Source organism: Protopterus annectens, chromosome 11.part0 (assembly GCF_019279795.1).
Source record: "Protopterus annectens isolate FY-2018-M chromosome 11.part0, PAN1.0, whole genome shotgun sequence".
Lineage (NCBI taxonomy): Eukaryota > Metazoa > Chordata > Ceratodontiformes > Protopteridae > Protopterus > Protopterus annectens.
The window spans coordinates 384,174,882-384,197,578 of NC_056745.1; the positions used below are offsets into that span (position 1 = coordinate 384,174,882).

General features: G+C 38.1%; 1 protein-coding gene across 1 annotated transcript in view; it reads right to left on the reverse strand.

The window, feature by feature from the left end:
• Positions 1 to 22,697, reverse strand: part of LOC122815404 (protein tyrosine phosphatase domain-containing protein 1-like) — a 728,693-nt gene that overhangs the window by 55,956 nt on the left and 650,040 nt on the right. The window contains exon 10 of the mRNA XM_044087871.1: positions 11,427 to 11,507. Within this exon, the coding sequence (XP_043943806.1) occupies positions 11,427 to 11,507 (81 nt within the window). The remainder of the gene's footprint in view (positions 1 to 11,426; positions 11,508 to 22,697) is intronic.

Genomic DNA, 22,697 nt, shown 5'->3' on the forward strand with positions numbered 1-22,697 from the left:
TAATTCTTGTCACTTAACACTATCAACCGTGCACAATCTTTGCAGCACTCTATGACCCACATACACATAAAGTAGTAGGTATTTTGGAAAATATACAATATCTTTAAGGTTTATATCATTCAGCAATGTGCATCCATGGGGTTTCTTTTTTGGGAATAAACTCTTGGCTAGGCTTGTAAGGGACCCAGAGCCATTAGCCTAGTAATCTTCTATGATCCTGTATGTTTTTACATCACAGCAGCTTACGAAATGCAGAAATGAGTTCAACTGATGTTAATATTAGGGCACAAAGTACAGTACCCTGTACACCCTGTAGATCTATGGTACACAAAGTATAAGGAGCATAACTTACAACAGGAATGTTATGCAAACAGCAGAAATGCACCTCATGCCTTACATTGTGATAGTACTTTTGAGAAGCAACATGTACAGTTATGCAATGCCTTGTCTTAAAATCAGTACAGTCTCTCTTCAATGTTAGTATTCTTGTGTAATACAACTGTTACAGATGCAGTGGTAGTACAGTCTATATTAACACAATCCCCTCCACACACAGGTACATGAGCACTCACACACACGCCACGCACACACACGCACATGCACACACACACACACACGCACACGCATACGCACATGCACACGCACACACACACACGCACACACACACACACACACACGCACATGCACACGCACACACGCACATGCACACCCACGCACACGCACACACACGCACACACACACACACACACACAATCGCACACAGCACAAACACTGAGTAAACAAAGCACCAACAACAGACAGCAAGGCTAACTAACCCCTGGTTCTGAGAAAGTACATCTAAAAGGAGAACATTGAAGACCCATGCCATTGTATTAAAAGAGTGGGTAGAAGACAGGGAACCCTTGTAGACATTCAAGGGGGCTTTAGGCCCTTAAAGGGGTAAATATATAGACTTATTGTCTCTTTCATCTTTAAGCAAATGTATGTATACATATATCAGCATACACACAACATGCATATATGTTTGACTTTATGTTTTGGCAGCTATCTTACATCTACAATAATATCTTATCACTGTAGTCACTATATCGACTGCCTTGTGTGGTAAAACACTGTCTGCTGTCAATTTTCTTCATGCATCTTCCCATTCACCAAAAGTATAAAACACTGCCTGAGGGTGCTCAAACACCCATCTTCCTGTGCATCAGACTCATATACCACAACCATCAGAGCACCTGGGTCTATATCAAAATCACGAAAGATGGAAACTGCAAATACTAATACGTTGACACGTAAAGAGCAAACCATCTAGTGAGCGAAAGGCAAAACATTGAACGGATTCATTTGGTCAGCAGTGCGATTCTGGGGATAAGAGAATATACCCTTTCCCCTACTGAAGTGCAATCTCGGAGTTGGTATATTTAAGTAGGGGGGTGTGGGGGGGGAGGGGGGGCTTGCCCCCTGCAAAAGTGTGTTATGTTACTTTTTTGTACTTAGTTTAGGTACACCTGCATGGCACTCTTGGTTAGAGAAATCCATTCGATATTTTGGTTTTCACTCACTAGGTGGTTTGCTCTTCTGGTAGTTTGCTCTTTACATGTCGACGTATTTGTATTCACGGTTTTCATCTTTCGTGATTTTGATATAGACCCGAGCACCTACCTTCATACACCTCTGTGTTAAATCAGCATATAATGATATGTATTCTAACATACTCAGCCCTAATCATTACAATTATTATTTTTTCTAATCTTTTAGATGTAGGCACCACCAACAACATTTTTCTAGGAGTTATTCTTTCTTAGATGTGACTTAAGATCAGGTCTCTGCAATCACATGACTAAATTCAGAGAGCTTTGTAGTCTGGAACCTACAAAGAGGTCTATTAAGGATCGTTTCAGGATATTCTAACAAAAAAGAAAAAGAAAAATATTTACCTTTGAGTGAAACTTAATTCATATTAAACCTCTTCCCAGCTGTTCCCAGCAATTTTTGTTTCAATGTTTTAGCAAATGTTTTGACCATCACTTTGTCTCTTACCTGCATCCTCTGTAAGAATTTGTTTCATTTCCCCAGTGTATATTTATTGCACTTTATATATTCGTACTATCTCTGCACCTCCCCTTTGTGACTTCTCATACTAATTTCCAATTTTCATGATCCTGTTAACTTAAAATACATTCCAAAATCTGTATATTTTAATTAAATCCCCTAATGATTATTTTTTGATGCCATAATTCACTTTTTGCTCCCTCCATGCCATTTGAATATTTGGCAATTCCTGTGGGTTCACCTCCTAGTGTATCTTGTCCTCCACTTTTCAGCTCACTGTTTTTTCCTTGAATTACTTTCAAAGCTTCCATCTGCTCCATCCTGCCAGCATAAATCTCCTGCTCTTGCACCATAGTCTCCATCTGTCAGTGGTCAAGCAGTTTCCTGACAATTCTTCTTACCTACCGTCAACATCCAGTTTACAAGTTTAGTCTCCCATCAGCATTTGTCTAACTTTTTTACATCATCCACATGCATTACAGCTTCTTCTATGGTCAGTGTTTGCTGCACTCTAGTGCCTTGTCTGGTAATAGAGGTACATTTCTCTTGTGTACTGGCCATATTATTTTTTTAAATACCTTTATTAAATTATCACTTAAGTCATAGGTAAATCTATATTAACAGAAAAGAACACAAACTGTATTAGCATTAGTTTCAATTTGCTTCCATTATACATTATGAATCTTTTCTTTCCTTGTAACTGGCATCACTCCAGCATTACATAATTAGTTGAATTCCTGCATTCTCTTAACTTCACTCCTCCTTCTCTTCTTGAACATTATTCTGCATGTGTTGTTCCCATAATTTCAATTTATTTCTACACAATTTGCTCTTTTCCTTTTCTAAAGATCACTCTTCTAGTTCTTTTGTCTCTTTTATATTCGCTACTTCAAATAAAGTTAATTTAGATTTTGATTTCTGTTATCTAGTCATTGCTTTTTTAGCATCCTACAGTATTGAACTTAATAAGGCCTTACTATGTTTAGACAATTCAGATCAAAAGAATAATTTCCTTAGTTACAGCGATTTGCTCACCCAGTATTTATAAAAGAATACTCTGAGGGAATTTTTAAAATCTGCCAACTCATTACAATCCTGAAATGTATGTTGCCAGTTGTCTTTTTCTTCTCCGTCACACCACCATTTGCAATCAACCTGAGGAAAAATTCTTCGAAGTCTGCTTGGAGAATAAAACACTTCCAAACAAAGATCTTACACTTTCTGGGCTTTGTTGCATACTGGAGAGCTATACATATGTCCTCCCATTCTTCACTTGTGAATTGCTTTTCCAGTCTCTCTTCCCAATTGATCAAACTTCCTCTGATTGATTCTTATAGTTATCATGCAATATTTTATATGCCTTACCAATTACCTTTTTTAACCACTGCTCCTGTTCTAGATTCAGCTAAAATCTCTTCCAGAGTAGGTCTTTCACTTAAGATTTCCCAGTGTCATTCTCTTTGTCTATACTCTTAAAACAATTCCTGGCATGGAAGGCAGTTTCTTATCTGCAGTCCAAATGTCTTCATTGCCTCATCCCACTCTGTTACCTTTTCCTTCAAGTTATTTGCTCCCAATATTTTCTCCTGTAAATTGCAGTCCCCTTGCGTATTTTCTGCATTACTACTTGCAGTAATTCCTATTGACAAAACTCCTTTCTCCATTCTTGTGTTGGCTTAGTTTTTAGAATACATTCTGCTGCTTTAAAAATATAATATTCTCTATGGTTGTTATAATTCTCCTTAATGATCTACATCCAAAATCTCCATCTTTATTTCTTGAACTTAACCACTGCTTCATCATCATCCTTTGCAATTTTGATTTCTAACCTTCTCCTTTTGTTATGTATATTAGCCTTAACTGTGCATCTCTAAAATATCCCTTCACATCAGGTAATCCTAAACCACCATGTGCTATTTGAAGAATAAACTTATCCTACTTAATGCTTGTCCTTTTCCCCTCTCAGATAAATTCATTTAACTTTTTATTAATTATTGCCCACAACATCTCCTCTAGTTGATAAAAATATTCCTACCCCAATTATAAAACTAAAGGGACTTAAAACATTTCTGCTGTTTGTATCTTACTATCTATATCCATAAACAAGAGCTTCCAGTTTCTCAGTTTTTATATTATCTTTTTAGTCTCTTCCCACATATCCTTAGCTGCCATAACAGAAACCGTTTTAATCCATTTTCCTAAATACTTCATCTTATAATGTCCCCATAAATATGGGTATTGCTGAACAAATTCGTATGCAGCTACATAATTCACAACTATAGCCTTTATTTTATCTTTATTAATTTTATATCCCCAAAAGACATGAAACTGTCCCAAAATGTTTCACAGCACTGAGGTGTCTTTTTCTGGATTTATCAGGTACAAAAATACATCATCTGCAAATAAAGTCAATTTCTTGATTACATGCCAATTATATCCTTGTATTTCTGAGTCCATTATTTTCTTTGTTGATGTCTAAATGTAAAACAAATAACAAATAACAAAGGGGGGAAATAAGGACAACCCTGCCTGGTTACTCTGTTCAAGCACAATGTATCAGAGAGGAACCCTCCAGCTTTCATTCTTGACTCTGATCTTTCATATACCTTCCTAAGTAACCTTACTGTTATATCAGGGCATGCAAATGCTTCCATTGTCCTACTCATAAAATCCCTGCTTATTCTATTGAATGCTTTCACTGTATCAAGACCCACCACCAACAGTAGTATTTTCTCACATTTTGTTTCCCTCTGGATCATCATTGTTCTATTAATAAATGTTTCCCTTCCCTTTACAAATCCACATTGATCCAGATCAATCAATTTCTGCAATACCTTTGCCATTCTTTTAGCTAGTATAGATGTAAACGATTATGGTTTTGAATTGAAATGGCTGTGTATGAAGCTAGGTCTGATGGATCTTTACCATCACTGGATAATACAGCCACATCACCTTTCTTGAAAGACGTTGGTGCTTCCCCTCTTTTTAAAATACTGTTAAAGAAAACTTTCCATATCACTTTCTTCCCTCCTAACTTCCAAACTTCAACAGGAATACCAACTATTCCTAAAGACTTTCCTGAAGATTAATTTTACATCATCATTTTTATCTCATTTCCTCCTATCTTAACTGTTAGTTGTTGAGCCTCATCTTCCTCTAACCTTGGCATAATTTAAGTCTTTCATAAATATTTCCATTTGTATTCTTTATTTATTTCCACATTTTTGCTCTATACAAATAAATGTCCTTTAATTTTCTGAAATGTCTGTAATACCTCTATAGGATCTATGGTTATTTTTCTTGTTACTGGCTCCCTAAGTTTGTTGACAACCCTTTCTATTTTCTGTTGCCTAGGTCATTGTGATAACAGTTTTTTCCTGCTCTGGAGTTATCAAAAATAGTTGCTTTACATCAGTTTTTCTAAACACATAGACATTATCTAGACACTCTCATTTTTTACTTTAGCACTCCGCATTTGTGCCTTTTCTTATTCTGTGAAGCTCCCCTTTTTTTCTGCAATACTTTAACCACTGTCAGTCCCTCTAAGTAATTATTATTACTTCTTAATCATATCTCTTTCTCGTTTATGTCTACCTTGTTTTTAAACTCCATTTTCATTTTACCCAACTCACTACCAATAACTTCTGAATATATTTATATCTCCCTTAAAAACTTTCAATTAATTTGCACTACCCATTCCTTAAATTCCTCTTTTTTTAATAGGTAGGTGGGAAAGTGTCAGTGTCTCATTTTTACTTTATTATCCTAAACTTTTATCTTGTTTTTTTAATAGTGCATGATCTGAAATAGTTAATGGATGTCTGCTGATGCTTTTAATCAAATGGGCATGTTTTTGTGAAATACAACTTCTGTCTAGTCTATCCCAGTTATTGTGGCTTATGGAGTAATATGCAAATTCTGTCCAAGTTCCTACTTCTGAATTTGCATCTTCTTTACTAAATATTTTCATAAATTTCTTCAGAAACTTCCATCTTTGGTTATATATTCCCTTCTAGATCTCCTAGATACATCCTCACTATTGAAAATCAATTTCTTGTCCCACCTATAAATAATATTCCTGCTGAAAACTTTTCCTAAAATTTTCTTTAGCTTTATAATGGCAAATCTGATTTTGTCAGTTTTTTCATCCTCTCCTCACATGTGAGTTCGGATTTGAGTCTACAAATCTAACTTGGCCATGAGCAAGCTCATGGCAAACAAAAAGCTCTTATGTACCTCCCCCGTACCCACAATGCATCTGTCCCCATTACAGAAGAAGAAGTGGAGTGAATGTTGCAGAAGATCTTATGGGCATAGGGTATCACTAGGTCCCCTTTGACCTCAGCCCTTTCATCTCCAGGTCTACCCAAATTGACCACTTTCCCACTTCCTCCCCCTCCTCCAAATATGGAGCAAGTTTCGGAGCCCACAGATCCAATACACCTGATGACTTTAAGTTTGGATTCTTTGTTATCTTCCTCAGATCAGACTTCAGCTCAAAGCTTATCTGCCTTTTTTTAGCCAGAGAGCTCCCACAGCCAAAGTGAGCTTTTCAGACCTTGAGTCCAGTTGACCCCCAGATTGTCAGAGGGGTCAAAGGTCTTCAGGGATTCCACAAAAGCAAGCTTGGCTCTGGATTCCACCCAGGGTGATCTGTCTTCTAGACTAGGGGGGATCTGTGTCCTGAAAACATGGCTTATTGGGTCCAGAGTCCTCGTCCTTCCTGAAGCAGTTAGCCTTTTGAGCTATTGAGAGGGCTATGGCTGCTTCTTCAACAACAAAGTCACCTCCCCCTTTGGATCCATTATCCCAGGTGGACACTCAGCACTCTTCTTTGTCCCATCTCACTCCAGAGGGACAGCAGGAACTTAGATGCCAGGATACCTGTCAGAGTACTTCTGGCTCTTATGACACCTCCCCAGACTATCCCACTGAGGATGTTCCTTGGAAGAGATTATGCAACAGGAAGCACCTAGACTCCACTGAGGCATCAGCCACTGAAGACACCGACCTTGATAAAGGTGAGGGTTCCCTACGGTCACCTCCCAAGGATGTTTCCTTTTTGGAGATTCTAGAAATTCTCAAATAGAGGGGTGACTGGAAGTCCAGCAACCCCTCGCCTGAGGAGTTGGTGTACCTGGCCACCTTTGGTTCCCATCCTTCTACTTTCTGGGTGACTCTGCCCACCAAACAACTTATAGATTTAATCTCACTGCGGGCATGGGAGACCCTAGATTCCATTGAGCCTGTTTCCCCAGGGACCAAATAAGATCATTACTGCTCCTCCAGATAAAAGATTTCAAATTCTCAAGTAGAGGGGTGACAAAGTCCAGCAACTCCTCGCCTGAGGAGTTGGTGTACCTGGCCACCTTTGGTTTGGGACTAAGGGGATTGCAGTAGATACCAAGGTTGTAGTATCGGTACCCAATAAGGAACTTTCAAAAGAGATTTCTACTATCCATCCTCCAAATATAGATTCTAGGATCATGGCTAGATGTGGAAGCTCATCTTTTCTTCAGTGACATTTGCCCTGCATTTGCTGACTTACTTATCTCATTTCACTAGGCTAGAAAGGGATCTGATCAAGGAACTCTCAGATACCCTTCAAGGAGCAGTAGCTGTGGGAGCCAAAGAAAAGGTAACATCCCAGTTAGCTACCCTTCATTCAATTGCCAACTCTTCCATGCAGCGTATTACACATGCTGCCGAAGGAAGGAGCAAAGTGTTGGGTCTGGATCCCAGTATCTCCATGACGAAGCATGCCTGGATGCACCTTTGCAATTTTGCAGAGCCTTTTAAGTCTTTATTTGTCAATGCTCCCTTTGACAGTACCTCTGACAAGATGGAATTCTGACATTCAAGCCCTGTCTTCTGAACCTCCGTACATAGTTTTCCATAAGGACAGAGTATCATTGCATACAACCCTTCCTTCTTGCCCAAAGTTATCTTTCAAGCAAATCTCAATCAGGCTATTCAGTTGCCTTTTTTCTTTCCTAATTTTAGTAAAAGAGGGGAATATATTCTGCATCTGTTGGATGTATATAGACAGTTACACTTCTATTTGCAGAGAACAAAAGAATCTCAGAAGACAAAGCAGTTGTTTGTTGCATTCACAAGGCCTAGGATAGGCCTTCCAGTTACCAAAGTTACCTTATTCAAGTGGTGTTCTAGCTGCATTTTCTTTATTTAATCTTTAAAAGGAATGTAGCCTGACATTGTCATTTGTGCCCATTCAACCAAAGCAGTGTCCACATCAGCAGTCTTTCAGTCCACTGCTTCCTTGGATGATATTTGTGCAGCAGCTACTTGGGCAAACCATCATACTTTTATTACTCATTACAAATTAGATTTGGTCTCCAAAGGAAGGGCTTCCTTTGGCATGATGGTTCAGAGGAATATTCTCCCATGAGTCCACCCTGGGTAAAGGTAGCTGGGGACTCTGTCCCACATGTGAGGAGAGGATGAAAAATTGACAATATCAGATAAAGATGTTATGTACTCACCATAACATTAATTTGTATTGTCAATTTTGCATCACTCCTCACAATCCCACTCTCCAGCCCCATCCATCAACACCGGACTGAATTGGAGAACCATATCTGGGGCTAGATTTTATTTTATTAAATCAAGAAATTGCTTCACTTAATGATCTGTGTGATGAATTCTAACCCTTCTCTTCTTACTAATATAGTTATAGCAAACAGGATCTGAGGTAATGGGGACAGATGCGTTGTGGATAAATGGGAGGCACCCAAGAGCTTTTTGGTTGCCATGAGCTTGCTCATGGCTGAGTCAGATCCAAGGATTCAGATCTGAACCCACATGTGAAGAGAGATGAAAAATCAACAATACAGACAGAATGTTATGGTGAGTACATAACTTCTGTTTTTTAGTGGAATACAGATATATGCCAGTATAATCATCCTCCCTTGCCAGTAGTCCCTTACTACCAAAAGGTTACCATTACTGTCATCTTTTTCTCTTTTATCACTATTGAAGTCCCTCTAGCAATTAGTATAAGTACTCCCCTTTCCCTTTGTCACTGATATTATGCTGACTATCCATCATGTAATCCTTCCTTTGTCAAATTCCCATTCTCATTTATTTCCAAATATCTGTCTTGCAGCATTGCTGTTTGTACGCTGCATTTCTTAATATAATTTAAGATTTTTATTTTTGTCTGTACCTGTAGGGGAATTTACCTTCCAAGATAATATGGATAGTGTGTCCATTATGACAAATAGCTCTTGTTCCCACTTATTATAAATGTCAGCTTTTTTTAATATGTATTACCAGCTTCCATGTTATATGCACACACTAATGTTTGGTCAACTGATCTTTTTTACAGTTGTTTCTTCTTATCTCCACTTGAACCTATGGCACATTTTTCAAGACTACATGTTTTAATGAAAACCCTCAAGCAAAAACTAAATACATTTTCAAAATACCCCATCCCTTGTTAACTTACAACAAACACACAAATCTACATACATTTTCAAAAAATGAAGTTTACCCCCCTCCCCCCAGACAGGAACAAATGCCCCAAATTGGCAGCTGCACCTAGAGGCATTACCTAACCTAAATATTAAGTTACACATGCTAAAGCACATGCTACTACCCTTTCTTTCCACTTGCACTGATTGATTGATGCTTTATAGTCTCACATTTATTCACTAATTTTAGTGTTACTAGTCTTCACCATCTCCCAACACCAGACTGTGAATCAAGTCCAAGGTACTTCTGATTCTGCTAATTAATTCATGTGTTATTTTTTTCTGTCTATCAAACATTTTTGATTTGAGCATTGGAAAAGGTTTCACTGGCAAAGTCTCTTTATGAGCTTTATTGTCAGAAGAATGAGAAACAAAGTTCCTTCTTTTTGCTGGCTCACTTTTTGTTGGATAGACTTTTTTATTTCCTTATTCTATTCCTAGCCTTATTATCTTACTTATTATTATTATATTATTATTATTATTATTATTATTATTATTATTATTATTATCATCCTTATTTATTCTTACCCTCTTCTGCATCAAAAATGTCTTTGATCTTCCAGGGAAAAAAAAATTCTGAAGACTGCTGGATACAGCAGTTTGAATCTCACACATGCCTCTCAACATTCCCTGAGTGCTGGGAAAAATTTGTTTCTCTTCTGCCTGGTGTACAATTAATAATCATTTTGCACAAACTCTTTGTTGTCGCCAATTTTAAATACTTTTCCCTTTTTCCATAGTTTTGTCAGGCTTGACTCTTTCTGCTGGTATGATTGCATCTTTACTAATACAGGTCTTGTTTGCTTTCTCTTGGTCAGGCTTGGAGCAATGTGCCCTTTCATTTAAAAAAATCATGCTGTGGAATACCAATCCAGTTGCTTATTTGCACTTTCATAAAATTAATACAGTCTGTTCCTTCCAGTTTCTCTGGTACAGCAGAAAATCTCAGGTTTTCTCTGCAGGCTCTTGTATTCTAACTTTACTATTTTTTTGAAACAGGCTTTCTTGAGAAGTTTCATACTCAGCCAGCCTTTTCTTCATTTCAACCTCACATTTTTGCAGTTTTATCAGTTCATCTGAATAGCTAGTTAAATCTTCTATTTTACAGACTTTTGTTATTTGAGACAATATTCTCCTTTAATGTCTCATTTCTTCTAATCACCTCTGAATACATTTAATTAATGCTTTCCTCTAAATTACTGGAAACCACATCTTATTCTAACACTGAAGCTTGAATTGCTTTATACTGAACAGCTGTAGGATTCTTCAAAGCCAGTGTTTTATCTTCACTTTTTCTGATTGATTTTCTTTCAGGTTCTCTAAATTATTTCTGTGCTGACTTCCAGGCAGTATACTTACTGGGGAGTGACTGGATTTTTCTCAAGCTGACAATATCACTGGCTTTTATTTCTCAGGTTCTTTTTTCACACTAGGGCAGTTGAAATTAAACTGTTGATCAATGTACAGCCATCTTGAAACTCGCAGACCATATTACTTATTTGGTAAAAAATACAGTATCAGTTATGACTTAAATTTGTCTAAACTTGACAAATGCATCTATTGTGCTATAAACTTGGCCACAATCTTTTTAATAGTTTTAAAATTCAGACTCTATACCCCCTTCCTAATATAATCTATGAGACTTAAAGTCTATTCATTTATGCACCAACCCAGTCATTCTTTTTCATATTCATGAAATGCAGATACTGTACAGGCCTTACAATGCTAGGGAATATGTTGATTCTATCTCTACCCGTCTTTGCATGTATGACAAGCCCAGCAATCAAGAAACTTGGAGGACATGAGCTTATGTTACTAACTCTACATGATGTGATGTACTGACATTTTATTACTACTACCATGGGCAGATGTAATACTCACCTTCTGAAGTAATGCAAGTGTCTGTTGACCTTCCTGTGATCTGGACAGTGCTATTACATCATCAAATGTCAATACTGGCTCCTGAAAAAACATAAAATAAATGTTTTCATTTTTAAACCCACAGAACAGTATGCAGATCATTATGGTTTTCAAGGTACTTTTTTAGATTGCTGTCATCCACTACACTTTGTAACTCTTTAATGTTTTATTACATAATTTAAGTAGGGTTTGCTTTAAGTGTATTCACATTGCTAAACTGTTATTAGTTAACTGTTTTAATTATATCTATTTTCTGCAGTTTTGTGGGTTACCATATTTAAATCCACATTACTACATTATATCTTCAATACCACTACACAGTAACTGAATTATAACACAGTTGTATACATCTGCAGTGTACATTCAAAACAAATGCTGCACTCTTATCTTTTACTAAGAATGCATCTGTATTCTTCTAATGCATTCCTTAGACTCATACTTTAACTATTTAGTTTTATTTAATTTTATCTGACTGAACCACTGGCCCATTTTCAGTGGAGGCCCGGGGAGAAAATGTTGATGTCTAATTATATACAAGGAGTGAAAAGCCCTACAACATATTACATATTTTACAATGAGCTGAGGAAAAAGGTTGCACAAAAACACACACAAAAATAGTTTACAGTAGCTGATAACTCATTACATACAAGGGAAGAAAATTCCCACAACAGATACAACATAAAATTGAAATACATTTACATTATATTACTAGGATAAATTGTGATCAAGAATACAAATTGTACTGCAGGTAGCAAGACACTGCAGAAGTGGATAACCTGTGTCAAGCAAACTAATATAAGTTATTCAAAATATTGACTATATGTGAAGGTGAGAAATAAGAGTATTTTGTTGCCAAAATACAGGAATGGAATGAGGTGAGGAGGAGTAATGAGCAGGAGGGAAAATTAAGGACATGGAGAGAGAGAGAGAGAGAGAGATGATTATTGTTAGACAGATAAGAATGTTATGGAAGGACATGCAAGAGGAAAATAAATTGTAGTGTCAGCTGAAGAGATAGAGGAGTACACATTACTAGTATGGTATCATTAAAGTTAGAACTTCTTTGGATGTTGGCCATTATTACCTGTTAAGATATGGAGGTATTAGTGAATTTAGAGTAAAAAAGGCATAGTTTTAATGAGTAGGTGGTCATGCATCTGTTTTGAGGGCTGTACAGGTAACAGGTGTCAGATATATTTTTTTAAATTGGTCTTGAAACTGGAAAAGTTGCTAGTATAGGTTCATAAGTAGGTACTAGGCTATCAGCCCTAGGGCCTATACAAGCCTAGCCAAAAAGGTACCCTGGCTTTTGCCACCCAAGAAAATTATTTTCCTGTATCCCTGTCGAGCAGAGCCACAGAGGTGATCCCCGGGGTGAATTTCCTATTTCCCATCCAATCAAGATTTTTCTTGAAGAGTGCTAATGAGGAACTTTGTTTGATATAGATAGGTAGTTTGTTCCAGAGTATGGGAAGTCTCTGGGACAGAAATCTATCCCTCCAGCATGTTCTGTTTATTGTGATGACAAGGTTTAGGTCCCTAGAGCGTGTAGCTCGGAGAGATTGGGATTTCTTTAAGTGGAGCATGTCCAACAGCTCTGGGTTCAACATAGCTTTGTATGTTAGGCAGAGATCGCCTCTGAGTAGGCGATATGTGTCGAACTAAAGATGGAGTTTTTTGAGACGGTCTGCGTAGGGCATCTGTTTGAGGCTGGTAATCCTCTTTGTGAGGTATTTCTGTGGCCTTTCCAGTTGTTACAGATGTTTAGTGAGGTACATACCAAAAGGGGCTTTGCACTCTATAACAGGTCTAATGAGTGATGAGTAGAGGGGAAAAATGACCTCTTTTTTCCTGGATGAGAAACCTTTTGTGATGAGGTGTGCCATGTAGAAGGATTTCCTGACTACTGTGGCGATGTGATTATCAAAGGAAAGACTACTCTCCACCTGTGTCTCAAGATCTCTTATCACACTTTTAGTATTAAGTAGACTACCACCTATGTGGTAGCTCATGGGTACAGAGTTTTTATCAAAGGGGATGACAATGCACTTTTTGGCATTGAGCTTGAGGCCATGGCTTTGACACCAGGCATCTTTCTCAGTGAGGTCTTTTTGTAGGATGTCCACATTGTTAGGAGTTTCAATTATAGCTCCTAGTTTGCAGTCATCTGTGAACTTCATTAGCCAAAGACCTTCTGTGTTAGCCTGTACTTCAGAGAAGTAGATGAACAGGAGAGGTCCCAGGACTGAACCCTGTGGTACTCCAACTGTCACTGATCTGAAGTTGGATTTGGAGTCTGCTACTTTCACAGTGTGGGTTCTGTCAGTGAGCCAGTTGGCAACCCATTTTGTGACATAAGGATTTATACCTAGTTTAGTGAATTTAAATTTAAAGTTAGCACTGAATCTATCTGCCAGGATGTTGGCAATATCAGTTGGTTCTGTATATTTAGTGTCATTGTGCTGTAACTCAAAACAGATCTGAGTGTTGCCATTGAGATTCTTGACATAGCTATAGAATGCTTTGTGGCTGTCTATAGAATCAGTGGCAATTTTGTTTTCATAACTAGCTTTTGAGGATTTTATGAGGGATTTCAGCTTCTTACTGAGGCTGACCAGGGAGCTCTTCCAGTCATGGGCTTTTACTCTTTTTTGCAAAAGTTTCTTTCTTCTGTTGTAGAGTTTGTTTATGGCGGGGGATCACCAGATTGGCTTCCTTTTTTGGGGGGGGGGATAGCATCTTGGTTCTGTTAGGGATAGCACAATCCATGCACTCATGTAAGTGCTTATAAAGTACATTTGTGTAGGATTCAGTAGTCGTACTTCTATTGTCCATCTGCATGGGCGTCATGAAGTTTACCACTTCTGTCTTAAGAAGCATGATGTTGGCTTTGGAGAATTTTTTTACGGTGGTTTCCCTAATGAGGGGTGGGGGTGGGATGTGGATGTCTAGGCTGATTAGCTTGTGGTCGGATCTGACCAACAAGGAATTGACCTCTGGTGTGGAACACTGGTCACCCATGTTGGTAATGACCAGGTCTAGGATATTGCTACCCTTGGTGGGAGTGTGGATAAGTTGATCCAAGGCGTTGGAATTTATGAATTCCAGAAAACATTGAGCAAAAGATTTGGTACACGAGTAGTTTTCTCAGTTAAAGATGGGGTAGTTGAAATCATCCATTATTAGGGTGTTGGGTTGTACCCTAATATTTTCAAGTGTATCAAGAAATGAGAAGTGGGAATCCTGGGGCATGGTGGGTGATCTGTAACAAGTTATAATTTGGATTGCAGTCTTGCCCAGAGTTAGTTGCACTTGGATAATTTTGGATGCATTATGCTGAGCACCTAGCCTGGAGGTGTGGATATCCTTAATGAATATGGACATGCCTCCCCCTTTAGTGTTTCAGTCCAGGTTAGGTGGTCAAAAGGTGTGGTATGAATTATAGCCTGGTAGTGCAGGGATGCTCTCCAGAGCCTTGAACCAGGTCTCTGTCACTGCACAGATGTCGATGTTCTCCATTTTAAGGAGTGCCTCGAGAGAATGCATTTTGATGTTTAGATTTCTAGCATTGAGTAGCATTACCCTCAGATTTTGCTTACTTGTACCTGTTATGGTGGTGAATTTGTCATTTGAACCTTGCCTAAAAAAAGGTGCTATAGGGGTTGCAAGAGCCTTAGCCAGTATCCAGAATCCCCAGGGTGACAGGTGCAGGCCATCTCTGGCAAAGCATCATGGTCTGTCGATCATGTCATCCCAGGCAGACAGATACTGGATCCCCTTAGAATGATGCCAGAAGCTTAGCCAATTGTTGAAGTCAATCATTTTGTCCTTGTACTGTGGTACCATTCTGGGTGATGGCAGGATGCTACTCAGGGCTAGGGTCATACCTGCCTGGACTACAAGATTGGAGAGCTTCTCCATGTCTCTTTTCATGCAGTCCAAGGAGGTATGTCTCAGGTCATTCACACCAACATGGACAATGACAGAGACATATTTGTACTTGTTGTGGAGTGACCTGAGTGCATGCATTATGTGGAAGATCCTGGCACCCGACAGGCAGCTGACACTAACTTTCTCCTTGTTTAGCCTGGTGAGTGCAATATCAGTGTATCTGACTATAGATTCACCAATGACTAGAGTGTTGGGTATGTTGTTATGCCTTATGGGCTGTGGTTGAGTGGCACACTGAGTTTGGGGGCTATGTGTCATTTGGGTTGTGTTAGGGGTGGAGGTTGCATACATTTCTGCTTTGTAGGTCTCTATAGCTTGAGCAGATTTTTATTGAGAGCCTCCACAAATGTAGGTGTGTGTTTTGTGTTGCTATGTGTGTGTTTTGTTGGTGTAGGTTTTGAAGGACTATGTAATGAGTGTGGTGTGATGCAAGTGTTTACCTTCTCTTGACTGTCTAGTCCAGTCTTGTGTGAAGAGAGCTTTGCTTCCAGTTTAACTCTATAAGTGCATCTCTCACAGGTTGTAGTGTTGGGTGGTAGGAGGAGAGGGTTGAATGTGTACATGAGGCAATTGCTGCATTGCCCCAAGATGCCCAGATTCATCAGGTAGACAGGAGAAAACACCAGGAGCTGACCCTTAGACATACCTGGATAGGTGCTTATTTATTAAGTACTAAAAGCTGTTTTCCTCTAGACAAGTGATGAAAGTTGAGTGCTGTAGTCAATTGTAGCTTACTTAGTGCTTACAATGAGTTCTGAACAAGTGCTTAGCTCAAAGAAACATATCTGAGCACTAAAACTAAAGAACTGTCTAGTTCTAAGGTGAAATTTAGAGAGCAGACTTTATGGTGCCAGGAATAGTTTAACCCTAGCTAAGCGGTGATGCATAAAGTGTATATTTTTTTAATATAACGGTAGCAAATGAGCAAAATGATTTAAACAAATTAAGCAATAAAAAGCTAAAAACTGAGCCCTGTTACAGCAGTCTTCGATCAGACAGGTTCTAAGTGCACACTCCTGCCACTAGGGTTCAGGTGAACTTTCTGAACTTTCTCCAAAAAAGATGGGCTGGATTAGTGCTCAAGTTATACAAACAAAGCTAGATCCAGCAGGTCTAAATTTAGTCTATGCTATAGCAAACAAGGTGTACCAATTTCAGAAAGAAACAGTTCAAAAAAGCAGGCACAACAAAAGCCTTTAACCAGAAACTCCCAGCTCAGAAGGGCAGAATCTACCCTCTCCTCCCACAAGAGTGCAGACCACACCTTCATAGTTTAAAATAACTGGCCCGAAGCCCAAGTGCATAAACCAGAACTAATACACTCTTAGAATAACACACACTAAGCCTTCAATCAGCAACTCCCAACATAGAAGGATGTAAGCTACCTATCATGCCACAACAGCGCAGCCCACACACCTTTTTAATGTAAAACAACTGGTCTGAAGCCCAAGTGCTTCAACCAAAGGCTTAGAATAACAGTTACAATTTAATCAGGCTACTAACAAGCAGTAATAAATGCACCAAAATAAATGCAATGAAGTAGGAGGAAACACGAATACAGTAAAAGCAGATGCATAAAGTGCATTTTTTTTATATAATAGAAAATGAGAAAACTGATTTAAACAAATTACTCAATTAACCAGCAAAAAAGCTCAAAACTGAGCCCTGTTACAGCAGTCTTCAATCAGACAAGTTCTAACTGCACACTCCTGCCACTAGGGTGCAGGAGAACCTTCTCCAAAAAAGATGGCCTGGATTAGTGCTCAAGTTATACAAACAAAGCTAGATTCAGCATGCCTGAATGTAGTCTATGCTACAGCAAACAAGGCGCACCACTTTCAGAAAGAAACAGTTCAAATAAGCAGGCACGATAATCCTTTAACCAGAAATTCCCAGATCAGAAGGCCAGAATCTAACCTCTCCTCCCATAAGAGTGCAAACCACAAGCCTACTTAATGTAAAATAACTGGCCTGAAGTCCAAGTGATTAAACCAGAACTAATACACTTTTAGAATAGCAGACATTGAGCCCTCAATCAGCAATTCCCAATTTAGAAGGATGTAAGCTACCTGTCCTGCCACAACAGTGCAGACCACAAACTTTCTCAATGTAAAACAACAGGTCTGAAGCCCAAGTGCTTAAACCGAAAGGCTTAGAATAACAGTTACAATTTAATCAGGCTACTACCAAGCATAAATGCAGCAGAATAAATACAATTGAGTACTTTTAAGAAGAGGCAAAAGCAAAATAAAGTGCAATTTTATGTTTAAGGAATAAGGGAACAGAGTTCCAGGAGTAGGCTAAATAGCTGGAACAGAGAGAGGTTCCTGCTGACAGGTATGGTTTGTAGGTAGTGAGGAGCATTTTGTTTTATGATATAAGTAACCTAGCAGGGGTATACATATGCAATAAGTCTAGTAGGGCTTTGCTTTGTTCTGGTTTGTATAATAATTTGTGGAATAGGAGTAGTTAGGTGTAAGTGAGTTGCTTGTATAATTCAAGACAATCAAACTGTTTAGAGCAAAACAGTGATGGGTTCTGTTTGATGAATTAATGACAAATTTTGCTATTTTATTATAGCACTGGAATGGTTTGTTTTAGATGGAAGCTTGAAAGTTAAGCAGTACTGGGGAACCATACAGTAAAGTGGGGAGTAGGAGTGTAGAGACCAGGAGTTTCCTGGATGAATCAGTTAAGTATTTATTTTTATTCTTCAGTATCCCTTTTATGTATTTATTTAGTTATTTGATTACCTGTTGCACATGTAAGTCAAATTTCATATTGTCAATTGTCATGCGTAGTAGCTTGGTATGGGAGATGACTTCTATAGTGGTGTCAGGCACTGTTATTTAGAAATTTTGTTTGAGGTGTGTAAGGTGAGGTCTTCTGGGAGGAATAGCAGCAGCTTTGTTTAGTTGGATTGAGTAGAAGCTGGGAGCTATTCAGACAGCTTTCAACTGATTAAAATGACTCAGGTGAGGTGTTGTAGTGCAATTAGGTACTGACAGAACAGAGTAATGTAGAGTTGTCACGATATTGTTAGGTTAATAGGTTAATAGATTAGTACTAAGCTAACTGCCCTTGTGGGCCATTTTAAGCCTAGCCAATTATCCCTTGTGAGACTCAAACGCTGCACCTTGTGCTTGCAAGGCAAACACCTTAACCATTAGGCCACCCTCCCAAAGGGCTGCTTGACTTTTGGCAGTGTAGGTTGTTGGTAAGTATGTTGAAAAGCAGTGGCCCCAGTATAGAACCTTGGGAAACACCTATTTTGATGGGTAGGAAGGATGAGGAAGAATTAGTGCATTTAACAGACTGGAGTTATTGGAAAGAAAGCTGGAGAACCAGTTGGTGAAGGTGTTTGATAGGCCAAGTGAAGTGAGTTGTTTTAGAAGAAAGCTATGGGAAATGGTATTGAAGGCCTTGGACAGATCCAGGAAAGCTGCAGAAGCCAGTTTGCCTTTGTCTCTAACTAAGTTAATAGTGTTGGAGAAGTTTAAGATAGCTGTGGTGTCGCTATGCCCTGGTCTGAAACAAACCATGTTGTTGTCGGGTAAGGAGGTTGTTTGTTTGTAAAGGAGTCATTAATTCATTATGAATGCATTTTTCAAGGTTTTTTGAAAGAGGGAAGAGAATGATAATGTGTCAAACGTTGGTTATATCATTGGCGTTACCTCAACCTTGCGAAGTGGGATGATGTGAGATTTTTTTTCTATAAGGCTAGGACATGTGACTCCTGAATAGACCTATTTATGAGAATGGATACTAGAAAGGAAACTGAGCTGGCCGCCATTTTTAAGAAATCACCAGGAATTTCATCTGGAGCTAGTGTATTTGGTTTAATTTGTTTGAGGTATTTATTGATGGTTATGGCAGTTACTGGTTGAAAGGAGAAAGAGTGAGTATTAATGTAACTTGGAGGTGAGACTGAGTGGGATGTGGTCAGATTATTAAATGAGGTTGATGTGTTTTGCATTTTGTTTTGAGGTAGTTTAGCAATGCTAGAGATAAAGTGATCATTGAAAGTGTTCGATACATCTTCCAGTGAGCAATGGGATTGGGGTTTGCCAGTCCATTTAAGCCAGGGTGAAGTATTTTATGGTAGTTCAGAATTATCTAGAATTTTTGTAGTATCTATTTTGTAAACTGGAGTAATAAAGTTTTGTGTCAACTGACATTTGGCTTTGTTTCATAAATATTTATATTGTTGAAGACTGTTTTCTATTTTTGTTATTGAGCAGCTTTATCTCTATTCCTTATTAATTTCCTGGTGGTGGCAGGAGTGCGCCAATGAACTAGGATGTTTGCACTTTTTTAAGCCTCGGAGACATGCTGTTTAGCGGTTCCATAAATATCTTATTAAGATAGACAACAGTATAGTCTAGTGGCAAGAATTTTAGGATGTACCAGTTGTTAGATTGTAGTGAAGTGTTAAACAATTGTGGGCTAAAGTTGTTCATGTTATGAGATGATTTATATGTGTGTGTTCCCTGGAAGAGGTATGGCATTCTCTTGTGGCATATGTGGGCAGAAGATCACCAAGTGTGCTAGCTAAGGTGCCATGGGACTTTATATTGTTACGGGGACTTGTTAATAACCAGTCCAGGATGATAGTTTTACCATTTTTCAGGTTGATTCTGGTAGGATCACTGATAAGCTGGAAGAAATTGTACAGGTTTATACTAGAAGATTTTATGTCAGCAGTGAGACTTGATCAGTTCATTTTAACATCACCTAGTACAATTGCCTCTATCTGTATCAGATAGCCAGGATAGGATGTCCTCCAATGTTTTGATATTGTCTTCAGGTGGGATGTAAAGAGTTGCCATACATATTGTTTTATGTGTGCTTAGTTTAGTTCTGCATTGAGGAATGAGGTTATGAGAGATGGGAAAGTTTCCAGGTTTAAGCTACTGTGGAGCATTATTGCTACCTCTCCTGCTTTTTTGTTTACTCTATACTTCTAAGGAAGTTAAAGCCTGTTTGGGGGGTATTTCCATATTACTGATATTTTGTTTTAGCCAAGATTCTGCTATTGATAATATTTTAGGAGAGTGATATTTTGGAATTTTGTTTAAAATGCTTCTGATGTTTATATGGAATAGATGAAGTTTTTGTTGCTATTTCTTATTTTGTTGGGAAAGGAGTTTAGGTTTTTAGGCAGGGTTGATTTATTATTTGTTGAGTAACTTGGTGCCTGATAGGGCCAGGGTTATGGTAATGTCACCTGCTAGCAGTAGATTCAGTAGTACACTTACATGCATGTGCTGTTTTAGTTGTGGAACAGCTGGTGATAGAACCTTTGAACCTTTTTTTAGAAGTATGGAGTATTTTAGATTTAATGAGGTTAGCATAGTGTTTAAGTGGGTACCTATAATGAACAGGGTGGATGAAGAGGTTACATTATAATCATGTGTCTTTTGGCAACAGGTGAAGTATTCAGGGAGCTGTGTTTGGTAATATGTAGAATAGGTTAATAATATGAGTATGAGAGAGGTTAGAGTGCAGCATTGTATCCAGTTGGGAAGTGGGAAGTTTAGGGTATGGAATGTTTTAAAGGAACATATATTTAAATGGTGAAGAGTCCAAAAACAGACATCATTAGTTGTGCTAAAAAGGAGATGTAAGAGGATGTTATTGATTGGTTAGGTATTGATGGAGGAAGTTGTGAAATGGTAGGAAAGTTTTGTACGTGGGTCAACGTATTTGTTAATTTATAGTACTTTGGTGATGTAAGAGATTTTTATTGGTTAGGTAGGTTTTGGAGGGAGGAAGTTGTTGTGGATTGGTAGTATGTTTGTGAGGGGGGGTTAAGGTGTGAAATAAATTTAGTGCGAGTGGATGAGATAATGGGGTAGGGCAGGATAGGTGAGTGGAGGGCAAACAAAGTGGGTTGCACCTGACAGTATTGTAGTTTGGAAAAAAAAAAAGGCAGAACAAAGTCTCAGGGCAGTCTGTGAAACCTGACAAAGAAGGACCACTTACCCACTTCATCTTGCCTTTTTCTAGTAAGTGAACTAGGAAACAGTAAATCTTTAGTCAGTTAGGAAAATATAGTGAGATTAAAAGAGAATGCAACCCAAAAGTCAAGTTTTTCTTTCGAAAAAGTGTTTTTCTTTCTCTGTAATCCAAGACTTAACACTTCACATACAGAAAAAATATATAATTTAATAATTATGTTTGCCTTGTTTTCCTGCATCTGTCTAGTCTGTTATATCACAGCAACTGCTAAGGGTGGCACAGTAGTTAAGTTAGGTCGCTTATCCCAAAACCAGAGCCATTAGGAAAATAATGACATTTAAATGTGCCTTATCAGTTACAGATTGCCAGCATCACACCTCAGATAAACAGTATAGCCTGGAGTCTGAACAAAGTCAGGGCTTTTAAGCTTAGTTTTCAGATGTAAATGTCTTTCCCTGTAATAAAACTCATTGTCACAAAGAAAGACAGCAACTATGTGAATCTACCTTCTTGTTTTCTGTCAGTATATGTCTTTGCATTTTTTTCTACACTGTAATATTTGCAAAACTGAGCATTTCTTCCGGAGTTAGGGAAAGAAGATTAACATCAAAGACTAATTCTAGCTACAGCTCTTAAAATTGTGATTGCAACACAAACCATTTCAGCCCAAGTACCACCTATTAATGAAAGAGGTCAGATTTTTCACATTTGAACACTGAACTACAGTTACTTTGAAAAGAAAAATTACCTCAGCTAAATTTTCAAGCCTGTCATTCAAACATTCCTTAAAATGTGACAACAGAGATAGCCACTAATGAAAATCAAAGGAAGCAAAGTAATAAAAAATGCGGATTGATGCTGACAGTGAACAGTAAGCAGTCACAACAATGTTGTCAACTGATGAGAGAGAAAACTACAGTAAATGATCCCCTCATCTTAAGGATTTCTTTCTATCCCTCTAGCATGACATAAGGAAGGCAAAACCATTGACTGTAAAACAAAATAATGCTAGCCATGGCAACCTCCTTCAGATCATTTTGGGGTATAACAAATAGTAACCATTTACTTTGATACAGGGACATTAGCAATATAGAAAAGTTTAAGATTTGCTAAAAAACATATGTTTTTCAGTTTTTGGGTGCAGTTCTCCTTTAAGAATTGTTTTTTTTTTTTGTATCTGTGTGAACCTTTCCATCTGTGTTATTTTTAATACTTCCTGTGAATGAAACTCTGGTGTTTATTGTAAATAGATATTTAGTATTTTCATGTTCTTTTATTATTTATTATTAAATATATTTAAACTTTTCATTGTGGTTGGAC